Below are 17,719 nucleotides of genomic sequence, written 5' to 3'. Positions count from 1 at the left end.
TCATCACCTCCCCCCAAATTCCCTCATGCCTCTGTAAGACAAGCCCCCACCCCCAGTTCCCAGGCCCTGACAACCATACGTTTTCTAGACCTACAGTTTGCCTTCTCAAGAATGTCATACAAATGGCATCACAGGATGGGACCACAGAGCTTTTCTAATATCAACTCATTTAATCTTCACAACCATATTCTGAGGTAGGTACCATTATTGAATGCATGGATGCGGAAATGCTATGGAAAAGCAAAACACGTATACAAACATAAGGTATTATTATTTTTCACTGTTTATATTATTATTTCATGGTAGAATAAAAACAAAATCAATTCTCAATGGAAAAAATATTCCCAAAATATTGTTAGCAATAAGGTCCAGCATACCCTCTCGTGACTAATTCAAAAACCCTTGGCTTGTAGTTAGGAAGTCACAACCCTTGTATCTGTGACCAAATTGGTAATGGTAAAAGATAATGGAAGATGTTCCAGGTTTCAAGCAACAGCAACTTCAGGTATAGCGATAAACATTTCCCGCTGTAAGAGAGAGGGGCAACCAGGCTGTCCCTAGCACTCCTCCTGGCCCCATTCATTCATGACCGCCTTCACTGAGTTCCATTCATTCAGGACTTATAGGCAAGGCAGGAAGAGCTGAATCACTTCCCATGAAGTATCCCCTGGTTCCGTAGCCACATGCCACGGAAGCACCCCATCACTCTTTGTAACAGGAGAACCCTGATCTTCCTGGATGTGGTCATAAAGCACCCACAGTCTGACCACAATGGTCCCAGGTTCTCCAAGGAGAAGATTTTGCACAAATTGTTTCTCCTTTTTTTAAACTTCATATTACAGATGCAACACATAATAAATAATGTCCAGTTATTTCTTAAAGTTTACAGCTATCATGAATTTTTAAGGAACAGATCAGGAGAAACTGTTGAAACGAAGGAAGCGGGTGCAGGGTGTGACAAGAAGGTCTATGAGCCTCTTCAGTATTTAATGTGGCCAAAAGCCTCTGACAGCTAATCATCTCTTACTGGGGCTTGCCCTTTGGCCTGCACGTTTCTAAGGAAGTAAAACGTTTCGCTTCCAAACAAGTTATCACTCACTCACTTAGTAAAGACCACAAGCTGAAAGTGGCCTCCCAGGCATCACTGCTCTTTGCTACTTAAGTAGAGAAGGTCCCAGATTAGCTTTACTCACCTTTAAATCACCAGTGTTTTCAAAGCCAGCTAGGCATTTGCTTTGGGTCTATAGAAGGGCTCCAGCCTGCCACCGTGCCTCTCATATACACAGAAGGGAGACGAGGCATCCCCATGGATGGGGAACGACTTGTGGGGAAGACAGGCATGATCCTCTGGGGAGATAAAAGAATTGGGCAAGACAAAAGGCAACGTTGGAATCTGAAATGGGACTGGACAAGTGAGATTTGAGAGGAGATTCAAAGAAAGGGAATTGGGAATGGACTGGGAGGGCCCACACTGAGAGGGATGGATGCTGAAAGAGAAGAGAAGACAATGAGGGAGGAAGGAGGAGGGTGGATGCTTGTTACCTCCTCTCTCATCAACCGAGGTCCCTGGAAGATGGGTTGTGCATTCCTCATAAACTTGTACCAGGGATAAAGATGCTTCGTATGTTTGTAAAAATTAAGTAAGAACCTAGGGTCCCAGCGTGAATAATAGTGGGATAGAGAGCTGTCTTCAATACTGCTGGTCACCAATTCATATCTCCACTTGCTCAGCAAGTTTCTTGACCTTCCTAAATTCTAGTTTTCCAGTGTAGAAAAATAAATCATATTGTTTGTTAAGCCATGGGGAAATAGTCACCATTTACAACCTAGTCACCAAAGAGAATGTACCCAAAGAGTATTTCTTGGGTAAGAAATAAATATTGTAGTTGAACTGATTAGATGTTCCCAATTTGATTTAAAAATAATAAAATCATCCATTTCTGTTTTTGTTGTTGTTAGAGTATAGATGCTTTACAATGGTGTGTTAGTTTCCGCTGTACAACAAAGTGAATCAGCTATATGTATACATATATCCCCTCCCTCTTGGGCCTCCCTCCCCTGCCCATCCCACCCATTTAGGTCATCGCAGAGCACCGAGCTGAGTGAGCTCCCTGTGCTATACAGCATTTCGGACACAAGACAGTTTTACCAAAGGCCTTTTAGTATTCTTTCCAGGATTTATTGTCTTTACACCTTTCAAACAAGTAGATTTAAAGGATGCTCAGGCCTAGGTATTTTTCCTAGAACAGGTTGTTGTTTTTTTTAAAACCAGATCATTCTGTACATTTCACCATCAAAATTATGAAGTGTCATGGAAATAAACAGTAAGAGCTAAACAAACAGTTCTTTTTGCAGATGTTTTAAAAACAGAATCCATTATTTCCCATAACTTGATTTATTTTAGACACTATGGAATTTCTTTTTGGCCATTGGCTCCAGACATTGTTCTGATTAACGTCACCGATTTAAGCCAGTCACGGTGATTAGCAGCCCTGATGGCCATTCATTCTTTCCTTTTTCATGGTTTAATGTTCTTCTTTAGTCTCTGTCCTTCCTCACGCGCCTCAGAGGATATGAGATGCTATCTTATAGAGCAATATTCTCTCATGTTATTCATTATGACGTCTTCCTAAACTTCATTCCCAGGTCGAATAGTAGCAGTTCTGCACCACAGACTCCCCCATCTACTGTACAGATGATAAACTGAGGAACGAACGGGATTTCACACACAGCTTAGAGAGTTTTTATACTCCATGTGAATGCCAGTATTTTGGATTGCATTTTATTAAGAAGTTTTGAATTTCATCGAATGGTTCTTATTTGTAGCATCAATTAGGTGAGCCAGTTTCCATCCATTTAATCTAAGGTTGGTTCTATGAAGAGTTTAGAGAAGTTATTGGCGGGGGATGGGAAAGTAGTGAACACTGATCTCTTTGAAGGAGCACATTGAGAATTCCTCCCCAAATCTCAACAGAAGAAACTCGAAGACGTGGTCTGCTTACCAACCCACCCCCTCCATGCCTTGCCAGCCATAACTGCTCAGCGTCCTTCCTCTTGAGGCATGTGATCCGTTAGCAAAAATAGGGAATGCCTGCAGTGTTACCAGAGCTGTACTGAGGGGTGCTTAAAAACATTGCTGAGCTATAGCAGGGAGGGTACATTCCTTGAAGTGATGGAACTTGAACTTGCCTTTAGGAGACCTTCCAGAGTAGGTAGAAAAAAAGATCAAACTTTCCAAGAGGCATGAGTAGGTTCGGCCTGGGTGAGGAGCCACAACTAAGTTTGCTGGCAGAATATAGGGCATGAATTGGAGAATGCAGAAGCCAGAAACACAGAGTGACCCATCAGAGTGAGTACAAGATGTCCTGTGGGGAGGGGTTATGTGTGTGTGTTTTTAGCTAAGCTACTTAAACTCTCTGAATTTGGGGGGCATTACTTATAATGTGAAGGCAAGTTGACGTCCTCTCAAGAGGGTAATTATTGGGCTCAAGTGAGATCATCGAGTAGAAGTTCTTTGTAAAGATCAACTGCTCTGTGTTGACAGATGATTATGGTGGGAAGGTGGTGACAAGTGGTTAATTACAGAGCTAAAACCCCAGGCTCGTGGGTTGAGAAAAATAAAACCTGCAAGTCCGAGTCAACTCCCCAGCTAAGTGGATTTCCCATGTTGCATCAGCTCATTCTGGTGCGTTTCGTGAAGAGCATGCTCCTGACCCAAGTCGATCACTGAAAGGTCTTCTCCTGGCACCACTGAGTACCTGGCAGTCAAAGCAACAGTTCTGACTCCCAGTGTCACCCTTGGGATCACATTCCATCTCACAAATATTTAAGCAAGAGTGTGAGGGCCGATGGCCAAGTTGCACATACAAGACAAATATCTCATTGTGTTTGTCACTGCACAGTATGTGGTTTTGTGAGTTCTAAAAACCATCCAGTGACTGTGACTGGAATGTGACAGTAATTTGTAACCACGGTGGCTCTTTTTTTCTATTTTTACTTTTTGGGCCCACTTTTGTGACATGCTCCAAAATCCTGAGAAAGGGCTGCGAAAGAAATATTCAGAAATGTTCTAAACGGGTTTAGAAAACTTGTGAACCCTGTCTGAACTTTTATTAGATGCTCCCACCACTCACCCATTTGACATCAGAACAAGGAAAGCATTATTTGTAATGGCATGTGTGAAATCCCAGAGGGGATTCTTGAAAGAATTAGAGTGAAAAATCTGTCCCAAAGAGACTGCAAGCATAAAATAAATGATCAGATGGGAAAACATGTAAATCAGAAATTGAATCTTTTTTTCCCCTTCTTTAAAGGACACAGGAGCCTCTTCTTTGGCCATTAGCAATACAGGACAGAGAATCCGGAAGAGTAGGTGTAATCAGAGGGGCCCCAGAGTACTTGTCATTGCAGAGTGAGGAGTGTGGGAGAGTTGTAGTGTTGACTCTTCTTAATGTCTCCCTGGCTGCTTCCCATTGAGAAAATAAAGGCTAGATAATACAGGCTACAGAGAAAGAGGCAACACCTAGAAAGCATTTAGTGCATTAAAATTCATAAAGGGCTTTCACAAATATTGTCTGCTTGAGTTAACCCTGGGAGGTATATATTGTTACCCACATTTTATAGTTGGAAAAATTAAGACACAGAGAGGTTTGGCAAGTAGTGAAATTAACTCTGGAGCCCAGGGTGTTTTTTGTTTTTTGTTTTAATTGAGGTATACTTGACATATAACATCATATTCATTTCAGGTGTACAATATAAGGATTTGATATCTGTATATATTGCAAAATGATCACAGCCATAAGTCTAGTTAACATCTGTCTCCTCACATAGTTACAATTTTTTGTTGTTGTGATGAAAACTTTTAGGATTTACTTTCAAATATGCAATACAATATTATTAACTATAGTCACCTTGCTGTACCTTACATCCTCAGGACTTATTTATTTTACAACTGGAAATTTGTGCCTTTTGGCCCCCTTCTAAAGTCATGAATTGAGTGTTGTCCACTGCACCACAGCTGGGAACACAAAAAGAATATGGAAAGCCTGGCGTCTCCATAGGTTAACATGTCCCAAAGTGGGATATTTACCGTCTGGTTCTAGGAATGTATGTGAGTGGCTCTCCATCTCTCTCCCTCTCCCCCACAAACACACAGCCAAATTAGTTTAATTCACTAAGTTAAACAAAGTTAAATCTGTTCTTTCTGCCTGAGACACTTCAAGGGAATTCTGTGCATTATGAATCTCCAAGAAATGAAGAGGGTTACAGGTTATAGTATATTGGACACATCTGAACTAGGAACACATGTGGCAAGCTAGCTCTTAATACTTTGAGGGTCAGGTATCCAAAAGAACACCGAATTGGTCCATAATATCCCACTCTTCCCCTTACTACCACAGACCAACTGTACATTGGATGTATGGTCTAATTTCAATATTTTTCTAATTCTACTTTCAATATGTCAATTTCAATTGTTTCACTATTCCCATTCAAGAAAGAATTATGTCTTTTTCACTAAAAACCTGGGCAGAGACCTCTCACTCCCCATAACTCTGCGCATATAGCTCCCTGCACTGCCACAAAGCCTCTCCTTGGTGCTGGGGTATCGGCTGCCAGCACCCAGGGGACCATTCCGCCTTGGTATCCTTCGTGTTCGTAAGTATCTGAAAACGTAGGAAACTCTTGTGTGTTGGCAGATTTCCTTTCCCAAAGTCCTGGGTCCGTGGGGTTTCAGAGTTGCAGGGTCAGGCGGATAGCCATCAGCCAGAAACACGCCCATTTGGCTGTGCCACTATGAACACCAGCAACCATTCTGGTCAGTGCCTGTGTTGCACAGGTTGTGTTTTCGATATCGACCCTGGTGGTGAGTATTGTCATGTCCAGGCAGCTCCATGAGGGAAATCTGCGCTCGTTGAACAGTGACAACCTGTCCTGCGGAATGAGGAGAAAACGAGGAAATTGAAAGCTGATGGAAGGCAACAAGCTTGCACTTAGCGCATGAACTTTTGGTGTATTCAAAGCTGAACAGTAAAAATACAGGGGCGCCTTAACCCTGAGCCAGCAAGTCATGTTTCGACTTGTCAGACTTGGATTCCTCGTACAGAGAAGAATGGGGAAAAATCGTGCATGCTTTCTTTGATGCTAAGAGCATCATTTCAAATCACCAAGCAAATTAGACATCTCTGACACTCTCCACTCCTTGTGCTACGGAGTTGAGCAGCATTTTTCAGGCACTGTTAGTCCATTTCCTTCCCTTAGTGAGTCAGAAATGGATATTGAGAATTATAATCGGGCAGAAACTCTGTGTGGCATTGGTCTCAGAGGTCAGGGGGTGGGAGTTGTCAGGGAAATCTAATTCCTGCTGTCCTGTGAGCTCACCCACTGCCCCGCTGTCAGCATGGCATTTGGGCAGGTAGCGCTGAGGTTCACCAGCGTGAAAAGTAGGACCTGCCACCCATTGGGCTACTGTGCAGAAATCTTATCTTGGTTTAAAAATCAGACAGCCTTGATGGGCTACAAACCTGTATGGAATACACTTAATTTTTCTCCAGAAAGTAGGAAATCGTAAACAAGTCTCTTTGGTCAAAGTTTTCTTTGCCTGTGCTAATGCTGTTGCTATCTGATGCCTCAGACTTGGTGCTTTTACTAAAATGGGCTTTTCAAAAACCATACTTATGTATTAACTTTTTTTTTAACATTTTAATTGGAGTATAATTGCTTTACGGTGGTGTGTTAGCTTCTGCTTTATAACAAAGTGAATCAGTTATTCATATACATATATCCCCATATCTCTTCCCACTTGCGTCTCCCTCCCTCCCACCCTCCCTATCCGACCCTTCTAGCTGATCACAAAACACCGAGCTGATCTCCCTGTGCTATGCGACTGCTTCCCACTAGCTATCTATTTTACATTTGGTAGTGTATATACGTCCATATATACACTACCACTCTCTCACTTCGCCCCAGCTTACCCTTCCCCCTCCCGGTGTCCTCAAATCCATTCTAGGAGGTCTGCGTCTTTATTCCCGTTTTGCCCTAGGTTCTTCACGATCTTTTTTTTTTCTTTTAGATTCCATATGTATGTGTTAACATACGGTATTTGTTTTTCTCTTTCTGACTTACTTCACTCTATATGACAGATTCTAGGTCCATCCACCTCACTACGAATAACTCAATTTCGTTTCTTTTTATGGCTGAGTAATATTCCATTGTATATATGTGGCACATCTTCTTTATCCATTCATCTGTCGATGGACACTTAGGTTGCTTCCACGTCCTGGATATTGTAAATAGTGCTGCAATGAAGATTGTGGAACATGACTCTTTTTGAGTTATGGTTTTCTCAGGGTATATGTCCAGTAGTTGGATTGCTGGGTCATATGGTAGTTCTACTCTTAGTTTTTTAAGGAACCTCCATACTGTTCTCCATAGTAGCTGTATCAATTTACATTCCCACCAACAGTGCAAGAGAGTTCCCTTTTCTCCACACCCTCTCCAGCATTTACTGTTTGTACATTTTTTGATGATGGCCATTCTGACCCGTGTGAGATGATATCGCATTGTAGTTTTGATTTGCATTTCTCTAATGAGTAATGATGTTGAGCAGTCTTTCATGTGTTTTTTTGGCAATCTGTATATCTTCTTTGGAGAAATATCTATTAAGGACTTCTGCCCATTTTTGGATTGGGTTGTTTGTTTTTTTGATATTGAGCTGCATGAGCTGCTTGCAAATTTTGGAGATTAATCCTTTGTCAGTTGCTTCATTTGCAAATATCTTCTCCCTTTCTGAGAGTTGTCTTTTCTTCTTGTTTATGGTTTCCTTTGCTGTGCAAAAGCTTTGAAGTTTCATTAGGTCCCATTTGTTTATTTTTGTTTTTCTTTCCATTTCTCTAGGAGGTGGGTCAAAAAGGATCTTGCTGTGATTTATGTCATAAAGTGTTCTGCCTATGTTTTCCTCTAAGAGTTTGAAAGTGTCTGACCTTACATTTAGGTCTTGAATCCATTTTGAGTTTATTTTTGTGCATGCTGTTAGGGAGTGTTCTAATTTCATACTTTTACATGTAGCTGTCCAGATTTCCCAGCACCACTTATTGAAGAGGATGTCTTTTCTCCATTGTATATGCTTAACTCCTTTTTCAAAGATAAGGTGACCATATGTGCATGGGTCTATCTCTGGGCTTTCTATCCTGTTCCATTGATCTGTATTTCTGGTTTTGTGCCAGTACCATACTGTCTTGATTACTGTAGCTTTGTAGTATAGTCCAAAGTCTGGGAGCCTGTTTCCTCCAGCTCTGTTTTACTTTCTCATCATTGCTTTGGCTATTCAGGGTCTTTTGTGTTTCCATACAAATTGTGAAATTTTTTGTCCTAGTTCTGTGAAAAATGCCAGTGGTAGTTTGATAGGGATTGCATTGAATCTGTAGATTGCTTTGGGTAGTATAGTCATTTACATAATGTTGATTCTTCCAATCCAAGAACATGGTATATCTCTCCATCTATTTGTATCATCTTTAATTTCTATCATCAGTGTCTTATAATTTCCTGCACACATGTCTTTTGTCTCCTTAGGTAGGTTTATTCCTAGGTATTTTATTCTTTTTGTTGCAATGGTAAATGGGCATGTTTTGTTAATTTCACTTTCAGATTTTTCATCATTAGTGTGTAGGAATGCAAGAGATTTCTGTGCATTAATTTTGTATGCTGTTACTTTACCAAATTCATTGATTAGCTCTAGTAGTTTTCTGGTAGCATCTTTAGGATTCTCTATGTATAGTATCATGTCATCTGTAAACAGTGACAGCTTTACTTCTTTTCCGATTTGGATTCCTTTTATTTCTTTTTCTTCTCTGATTGCTGTGGCTAAAACTTCCAAAACTATGTTGAACAATACTGGTGAGAGTGGGCAACCTTGTCTTGTTCCGGATCTTAGTGGAAATGGTTTCAGTTTTTCACCATTGAGGATGATGTTGGCTGTGGGTTTGTCATATATGGCCTTTGTTATGTCGAGGTAAGTTCCCTCTATGCCTACTTTCTGAAGGATTTTTATCATAAATGGGTGTTGAATTTTGCCAAAAGCTTTCTCTGCATCTATTGAGATGATCATATGGTTTTTCTCCTTCAATTTGTTAATATGGTGTATCACATTGATTGATTTGCGTATATTGAAGAATCCTTGCATTCCTGGAATAAACCCCACTTGATCATGGTGTATGATCCTTTTAATGTGCTGTTGGATTCTGTTTGCTAGTATTTTGTTGTAAAAGTTTGCATCTATGTTCATCAGTGATATTGGTCTGTAGCTTTCTTTTTTTGTGACATCCTTGTCTGGTTTTGGTGTCAGGGTGATGGTGGTCTCATAGAATGAGTTTGGGAGTCTTCCTCCCTCTGCTATATTTTGGAAGAGTTTGAGAAAGATAGGTGTTAGCTCTTCTCTAAATGTTTGATAGAATTCGCCTGTGAAGCCATCTGGTCCTGGGCTTTTGTTTGTTGGAAGATTTTAAATCACGTTTTCTATTTTAGTGCTTGTGATTGGTCTGTTCATATTTTCTATTTCTTCCTGGTTCAGTCTTGGAAGGTTGTGCATTTCTAAGTATTTATCCATTTCGTCCAGGTTGTCCATTTTATTGGCATATAGTTGTTTGTAGTAAGTGCTCATGATCCTTTGTATTTCTGCAGTGTCAGTTGTTACTTCTCCTTTTTCATTTCTAATTCTATTGATTTGAGTCTTCTCCCTTTTCTTCTTTTTGAGTCTGCCTAATGGCTTATCAATTTTGTTTATCTTCTCAAAGAACCAGCTTTTAGTTTTATTGATCTTTGCTATCATTTCACTTATTTCTTTTTCATTTATTTCTGATCTGATCTTTATGATTTCTTTCCTTCTGCTAACTTTGGGGTTTTTTTGTTCTTCTTTCTCTACTTGCTTTAGGTTTAAGGTTAGGTTGTCTTTTTGAGATGTTACTTGTTTCTTAAGGTAGGATTGTATTGCTATAAACTTCCCTCTTAAAAGTGCTTTTGCTGCATCCCATAGGTTTGGGGTCGTGTTTTCATTGTCATTTGTTTCTAGGTATTTTCTGATTTCCTTTTTGATTTCTTCAGTGATCTCTTGGTTATTAAGTAGTGTATTGTTTATCCTCCATGTGTTTGTATTTTTTACAGATTTTTTTTCCTGTAATTGATATCTAGTCTCATAACGTTGTGGTCAGAAAAGTTTCTTGATACGATTTCAATTTTCTTAATTTTACCAAGGCTTGACTTGTGACCCAAGATATGATCTATCCTGGAGAATGTTCCATGAGCACTTGAGAAAAAAAGTGTATTCTGTTGTTTTTGCATAGAATGTCCTATAAATATCGGTTAAGTCCATCTTGTTTAATGTATCATTAAAACTTGCATTTCCTTATTTATTTTCATTTTGGATGATCTGTCCATTGGTGAAAGTGGGGTGTTAAAGTCCCCAACTATGATTGTATTACTGTCGATTTCCCCTTTTATGGCTGTTAGTATTTGCCTTATGTATTGAGGTGCTCCTATGTTGGGTGCAGAGATATTTACAATTGTTATATCCTCTTCTTGGGTTGATCCCTTGATCATTATGTAGTGTCCTTCCTTGTCTCTTGTAATAGTCTTTATTTTAAAGTCTATTTTGTCTGATATGAGAATTGCTACTCCAGCTTTCTTTTGATTTCCATTGGCATGGAATATCTTTTTCCATCTCCTCACTCTGGCTGTATGTGTCCCTACGTCTGAAGTGGGTCTCTTGTAGACAGCATATATACGGGTCTTGTTTTGTATCCATTCCGCCAGTCTATTTTTTTTTGGTTGGAGCATTTAATCCATTTACATTTAAGGTAATTATCGATATGTATGTTCCTATTACCATTTTCTTAATTGTTTTGGGTTTGCTATTGTATGTCTTTTCCTTCTCTTGTGTTTCCTGCCTAGATGAGTTCCTTTAGCATTTGTTGTAAAGCTAGTTTGGTGGTGCTGAATTGTCTTAGCTTTTACTTGTCTGTAAAGGTTTTAATTTCTCTCTCTAATCTGAAGGAGATCCTTGCTGGGTAGAGTAATCTTGGTTGTAGGTTTTTCCCTTTCATCACTTTAAATATGTCCTGCCAGTCCCTTCTGGCTTGCAGAGTTTCTGCTGAAAGATCAGCTGTTAACCTTATGGGGATTCCCTTGTATGTTATTTGTTGTTTTTCCCTTGCTGCTTTTAATATTTTTTGTTTGTATTTAATTTCTGATAGTGTGATTAATATGTGTCTTGATGTGTTTCTCCTTGGATTTATCCTGTATGGGGCTCTCTGTGCTTCCTGGACTTGCTTAAGTATTTCCTTTCCCATACTAGGGAAGTTTTCAACTATAATCTCTTCAAATATTTTGTCAGTCCCTTTCTTGTTCTCTTCTTCTTCTGGGACCCCTATAATTCAAATGTTGGTGTGTTTAATATTGTCCCAGAGATCTCTGAGACTGTTCTCAATTCTTTTCATTGTTTTTTCTTTATTCTGCTCTGCAGTAGTTATTTCCACTATTTTATCTTCCAGGTCACTTATCCATTCTTCTGCCTCAGTTATTCTGCTATTGATCCCTTCTAGAGAATTTTTAATTTCATTTATTGTGTTGTTCATGATTGTTTCTTTGCTCTTTAGTTCTTCTAGGTCCTCATTAAACATTTCTTGTATTTTGTCCATTCTATTTCCAACATTTTGGATCATCTTTACTATCATTATTCTGAGTGCTTTTTCAGGTAGACTGTCTATTTCCTCTTCATTTGTTACGTGTGGTGGGTTTTCACCTTGCTCCTTCATCTTTCTTTGTCTTCTCATTTTGCTTAACTTACTGGGTTTGGGATCTCCTTTTGCAGGTGGCAAGTTCGTAGTTCCCATTGTTTTTGGTGTCTGCCCCCAGTGTCAGGTGGTTCAGTGGGTTGTGTAGGCTTCCTGGTGGAAGGGACTGGTGCCTGTGTTCTGGTGGATGAGGCTGGATCTTGTCTTTCTGGTGGGCAGGTCCACCTCTGGTGGTGTGTTTTGGGGTGTCTGTGGACTTATTATGAGTTTAGGCAGCCTCTCTGCTAATGGATGGTGTTGTGTTCCTGTCTTGCTAGTTGTTTGGCATAGAGTGTCCAGCACTGTAGCTTGCTGGTCGTTGAGTGTAGCTGGGAGCTGTCGTTGAGATGAAGATCTCTGGGAGATTTTCGCCGTTTGATATTACGTGGAGCTGGGAGGTCTCTTGTGGACCAATGTCTTGAACTTGGCTCTCCCACCTCAGAGGCACAGCCCTGACACCTGGCTGGAGCACCAAGAGCCTGTCATCCACACGGCTCAGAATAAAAGGGAGAAAGAAAGAAAGAGAGAAAGAGAGAAAGAGAGAAAGAAAGAAAGAAAGAAAGAAAGAAAGAAGTAAAATTAAATTAAATTAAAAAGTTATTAAAATAAAAAAACAAAAAATAATTATTATAAAAAAATTTTTTAAGTAAAAAAAAAGAAAGAATAGCCAAACCAAAAAACAAATCCACCAATGATAACAAGCACTGAAAACTTCACTAAAAAGCAAAAAAAAAAAAAAAAAAAAAAAAACGGACACACATTACCCTAGGACAAATGGTAAAAGCAAAGCTATACAGACAAAATCACACACAGAAGCATGCATACACACTCACAAAAAGGAAAAAGGGAAAAAACTATATATATAATTGCTCCCACAGTCCACCTCCTCAATTTGGGATGATTCATTGTCTATTCAGGTATTCCACAGATGCGGTACATCAAGTTAACTGTGGTGATTTCATCCGCTGCTCCTGAGGCTGCTGGGAGAGATTTCCCTTTCTCTTCTCTGTTCACACAGCTCTCGGGGTTCAGCTTTGGATTTGGACCCGCCTCTGCATGTAGGTCGCCTGAGGGCGTCTGTTCTTCGCTCAGACAGGACTGGGTTAAAGGAGCAGATTCGGGGGCTCTGGCTCACTGAGGCCGGGGGGAGGGAGGGGTACGGATGCGGGGCGAGACTGCGGTGGCAAAGGCCGGCATGATGTTGCACCAGCCTGAGGTGCGCCCTGTGTTCTCCCGGGGAAGTTGTCCCTGGATCACGGGACCCTGGCAGTGGCGGGCTGCACAGGCTCCGGGGGGGCGGGGGTGTGTGTGGATAGTGACCTGTGTTTGCACACAGGCTTCTTGGTGGCGGCAGCAGCAGCCTTAGCGTCTCATGCCCGTCTCTGGGGTCCGCGCTGATAGCCGCGGCTCACGCCAGTCTCTGGAGCTCCTTTAAGCGGCACTCTTAATCCCCTCTCGTCACGCATCAGGAAACAAAGAGGGAACAAAAAGTCTCTTGCGTCTTCGGCAGCTCCAGACCTTTTCCCGGACTCCCTCCCGGCTAGCCGTGGTGCACTAACCCCCTGCAGGCTGTGTTCACGCCGCCAGTCCTCTCCCTGGGATCCGACCGAAGCCCGAGCCTCAGCTCCCAGCCCCGCCCGCCCCAGCGGGTGAGCAGAGAAGCCTCTCGGGCTGGTGAGTGCTGGTCAGCACCGATTCTCTGTGCGGGAATCTCGCCGCTTTGCCCTCCGCACCCCTGTGGCCGCGCTCTCCTCCGCGGCTCCAAAGCTTACCCCTCCGCCACCTGCAGTCTCCGCCCACGAAGGGGCTTCCTAGTGTGTGGAAACTTTTCCTCCTTCACAGCTCCCTCCCACTGGTGCAGGTCCCGTCCCTATCCTTTTGTCTGTGTTTATTCTTTTTTCTTTTGCCCTACACAGGTACGTGGGGAGTTTCTTGCCTTTTGGGAGGTCTGAGGTCTTCTGCCAGCGTTCAGTAGGTGTTCTGTAGGAGTTGTTCTACATGAAGATGTATTTCTGATGTATCTGTGGGGAGGAAGGTGATCTCCGCGTCTTACTCTTCCACCATCTTGAAGCTCCTCCTGCTTCTTTACTTTTGTAAATAAGCTCAGTTGAAGTTTCCTGTAGTAGATGAAATTCCAAAGACTGGACTTCTTTGTATCCATAGCAACCTGAAACTCAGTTGCCCCTTCTGTAAAATGTGAATAATCATTTCTGCCCTGCCCATTGCTGGGTTGTGGTAAGCATGTTCAAGGCAGCTCTGTGTGCGCTCCTTACACTTTAAAGTGGAAGGAAGCTCCGGCCTTGCTAAGGAAGCAGAGTCCCTTGGTGGGTCATTTTGGATGCAAAACTCTCTACTTGTTATCCTGACCAAAGTTATCTTGTTAATTACAAGATCAAGTCATCCTCATACCAGAAAGTAGGTGTGTCTGGGTTTGTTTTTTTTTTTTTTTTCGGTTCGCGGGCCTCTCACTGTTGCGGCCTCTCCTGTTGCGGAGCACAGGCTCCGGACGCGCAGGCTCAGCGGCTATGGCTCACGGGCCCAGCCGCTCCGCAGCATGTGGGATCTTCCCGGACCGGGGCACGAACCCGTGTCCCCTGCACCGGCAGGCGGACTCTCCACCACTGCGCCACCAGGGAAGCCCTGTCTGTGTTTCATACAGGATGAATACCCACCCAATCACCATCTCTGCTCCTGTCTAGTTGTGAGAAAGAGAGAATTGCAAAAATGTGAGAAAAATCCTTTGACCACTCTTTGCCCTCTGTCTCTGTTGCTTGAGATTATAAACCAATCGTCTTTCCCTTCTGTTTTATAAACAATTAAAATTAATAAATACAAATAAAGGAAAGGGAAAAAAATGTCCCCCACATCTCCCTTCCAAACCTTTTCTCCTGATGGTGGGCACTGATGCCGCCTTGCTTACCCCTTTTCTGCCAGGTCGGTGGCCACACGATGCTGCCCATTCGCTGGATGCCTCCAGAGAGCATCATGTACAGGAAGTTCACCACCGAAAGTGACGTCTGGAGCCTGGGGGTCGTGTTGTGGGAGATCTTCACATATGGCAAACAGCCCTGGTACCAGCTGTCAAACAACGAGGTGAGAGGCGGGTGGCACCAAGAACCCTAGAGAGCTGACGCAGAGAGGCATCCCCGGGCTGGAAGTCAGGACACGCTCTCCTGTGGCTTTGTTGGGAGAAGCACCTCCCAAACGGCCTGCCATGTACCTAAATTTCATGGCCAAATTATAGTCACGCTCCAAACTTAAGAGTTCTAGAAAGAGAAAAGCACGGCATTTGCTGACGCGCCTGTGATCCTCTGGCATTGGGACCCAGGAGTCATTTCGTGCTGTTCATCTAGTAAATTGATAGCAGATGTGGCATTCCGGTACCCTTCGAGTCCAGCTAGCTTTGGTATTATTCCATTAAGGTTTCAAGCTTCTCTCCTTTTTGCATATTTCATTAGAACATTCACTTCTAGTGAAAACTCAAACATTTTATTTTCCTTTTCTAATCTGTTTGCAAATATGTCTATATTTGAGGCATCACTTCTTGGTCAAGCACCTCACTTCTTCAGGCCCATGTCTGTCTTTTATCCAATTCCATTATCCAAAATGACCGCTCATTTCTGTACCCTGGGGTTCCCTGGCCAGTTAGCGCCCTGACACAAAAGTGACCCTGGTCCCATCTCAGGCCAGTAAAACATTGGAATTCCAGGGTGTGCTTTGGGAGCATTCCATATAGATGAATTATTTCTCTAGCAGTTTGGTGAAATCAGTGTGGCTTGAAAAATGAATATAAACCCATCAAATTAACCATGACATACCAACCTAGAACAGTCACTCTCTTGCCTCTGAAAAAAAGTAAACACTGAGTGTGTTTCTTTAAAGCAGCCCTCTCTTTGTACTGACATTTATTGTATCCACATTGTTTTTCCTCTGGTCTGACCCTATCTTTGCTCTCCGTCCCGTCCAGGTGATAGAATGCATCACTCAAGGCCGAGTCTTGCAGCGACCTCGAACGTGCCCCCAGGAAGTCTATGAGCTGATGCTGGGGTGCTGGCAGCGAGAGCCCCACATGAGGAAGAACATCAAGGGCATCCACACCCTCCTTCAGAACTTGGCCAAGGCATCTCCGGTCTACCTGGATATACTAGGCTAGGGCCCTTTCCCCCAGACCGATCCTTCCCAAAGCACCTCCTCAGTTGGGCCGAGAGGATGAACGTCTTTTAACTGCCGCTGGATGCCGTCAATCTGCTGTTCTTCGCTCTGACAGTATTAACTACAAAGACACCGAGAAGCTTTCCGAGGGAAGCAATGTGTACTTCTCCATCCGTAGACACAGTATGGACTTCTTTTTGGCATTATCTCTTTCTCTCTTTCCATCTCCCTTGGTTTATTCCCTAGGTTTTTTTGTTTGTTTGTTTTTCTTTCCTTTATTTTTTGTCTTCCCTGCTTCACAATCCTCACCCTTTCCTTTTTAATCAATCTGGCTTCTGCATTACTATTAACTCTGCATAGACAAAGGCCTTAACAAACCTAATTTGTTATATCAGCAGACACTCCGGTTTGCCCACCACAACTAACAATGCCTTGTTGTATTCCTGCCTTTGATGTGGATGAAAAAAAGGGAAAACAAATATTTGACTTAAACTTTGTCACTTCTGCTGTACAGACATCGAGAGTTTCTATGGATTCACTTCTATTTATTTATTATTATTACTGTTCTTATTGTTTGGGATGGCTTAAGCCTGTGTATGAAAAAGGAAAACTTGTGTTCAATCTGGGAAGCCTTTATCTTTGGGAGATTAAAACCAGAGAGAAAGAAGATTTATTATAAACCGCAGTATGGGAAGAACAAAGACAACCATTGAGATCGGCTGGCGTCAGTCCCAACTTAAGAAAACCCAGCGACTGTTAGCTGGGAACAGTGTATTCGGCACCTTCCCCCGAGGACATTTCTGAGGAGTAAAAAGACTGTTGAACTCTGTGCCATGGACTATTCTTTTCCCATCACCGGAAACACTAGAGTGTAGAACAGAGAAAAGATGGCTTCCGGGAGGTAAGATGGTGCATCACACGTTCCGACAGTCTTGTCTTCGTAGGCCACGGTGATGGCGCTGGTTTGTTTTTCCAAGTGTTATCCACTGAGCCTGTGTCAAGTTCAGTTGAAAGGAGGTGGATTCTTGTCCAGCGATCATTTCAGGGTCAGGTGGGAAAGCCAAGGACTTGGAAAAGATAGGACAAGCTCTAAATTTGGAGGCAAGTTTCTCTTACATTGAACTTTTCAGATAGCACTTCCTTCCAACCCCTAGCCTCCACCCCACCCGTCCTTTTAACTGTGCAAGCAAAATTGTGCATGGTCTTTGTCGATAAAAATATCTTGTGTGCAGAAACTACCGCTCCAGACGTCGTGCCCCAGATATGTAGAGCAGATCCATAAAAGGTATAACTTATATAATTAGGGGAAGCTAATGGAATTCATCAGCTGAGTATAAGTGTCTCTGGGTCGTATGGTGGCGATGGGTTTTAACAAATATGGTCCCTGAAACCTGGCTATCCTCCACCATGTCGCACCCACTGTGGCCCTGTGAGAAGGGCAAAATCAACCCCCAAGGGACAGGAGACCTCACCCACCCTGGGGGTATCACAGGCATTGATGTGCAGTGTACACAGGCCGAGACCTTGCTCTGGGCTCTGGTTGGGAGAGTGGTCTCATTCTAATTGTACTCCATTGTCAATATGCTGTTTTGTTTTTTTCACTGCATTTTAAAAGAAAGTAAAAACAAAACCTTAGGCACAGCATACCCATGGGACACTGTGCCCAAGCCAAGCTTTGGAGGTGTGCTTCTGGGCATAGCCACGGGTTTTGCAAAAAGAGGTTGTAAATTTAAATAGAAATTTAC

At 42.4% G+C, this 17,719-nt stretch overlaps 1 protein-coding gene across 1 annotated transcript in view; it reads left to right on the top strand.

Annotated features, from left to right (window-relative positions):
- NTRK2 (neurotrophic receptor tyrosine kinase 2) overlaps positions 1-15,975 on the top strand; it is a gene marked incomplete at its 3' end in the record, with an annotated part of 377,788 nt that extends 361,813 nt beyond the window's left edge. Inside the window, exons 18-19 of the mRNA XM_079925508.1 lie at positions 14,757-14,915; positions 15,790-15,975. Of these exons, the coding sequence (XP_079781634.1) occupies positions 14,757-14,915; positions 15,790-15,975 (345 nt within the window). The remainder of the gene's footprint in view (positions 1-14,756; positions 14,916-15,789) is intronic.
- Between the last annotated feature and the right edge of the window lie 1,744 nt (positions 15,976-17,719).

Source organism: Stenella coeruleoalba (assembly GCF_951394435.1).
Source record: "Stenella coeruleoalba genome assembly, chromosome: 7".
Classification (NCBI taxonomy): Eukaryota; Metazoa; Chordata; class Mammalia; order Artiodactyla; family Delphinidae; genus Stenella; species Stenella coeruleoalba.
The sequence above is the reverse complement of the archived record's forward strand: the minus strand, read 5'-3'. Positions and strand labels throughout refer to the sequence as shown.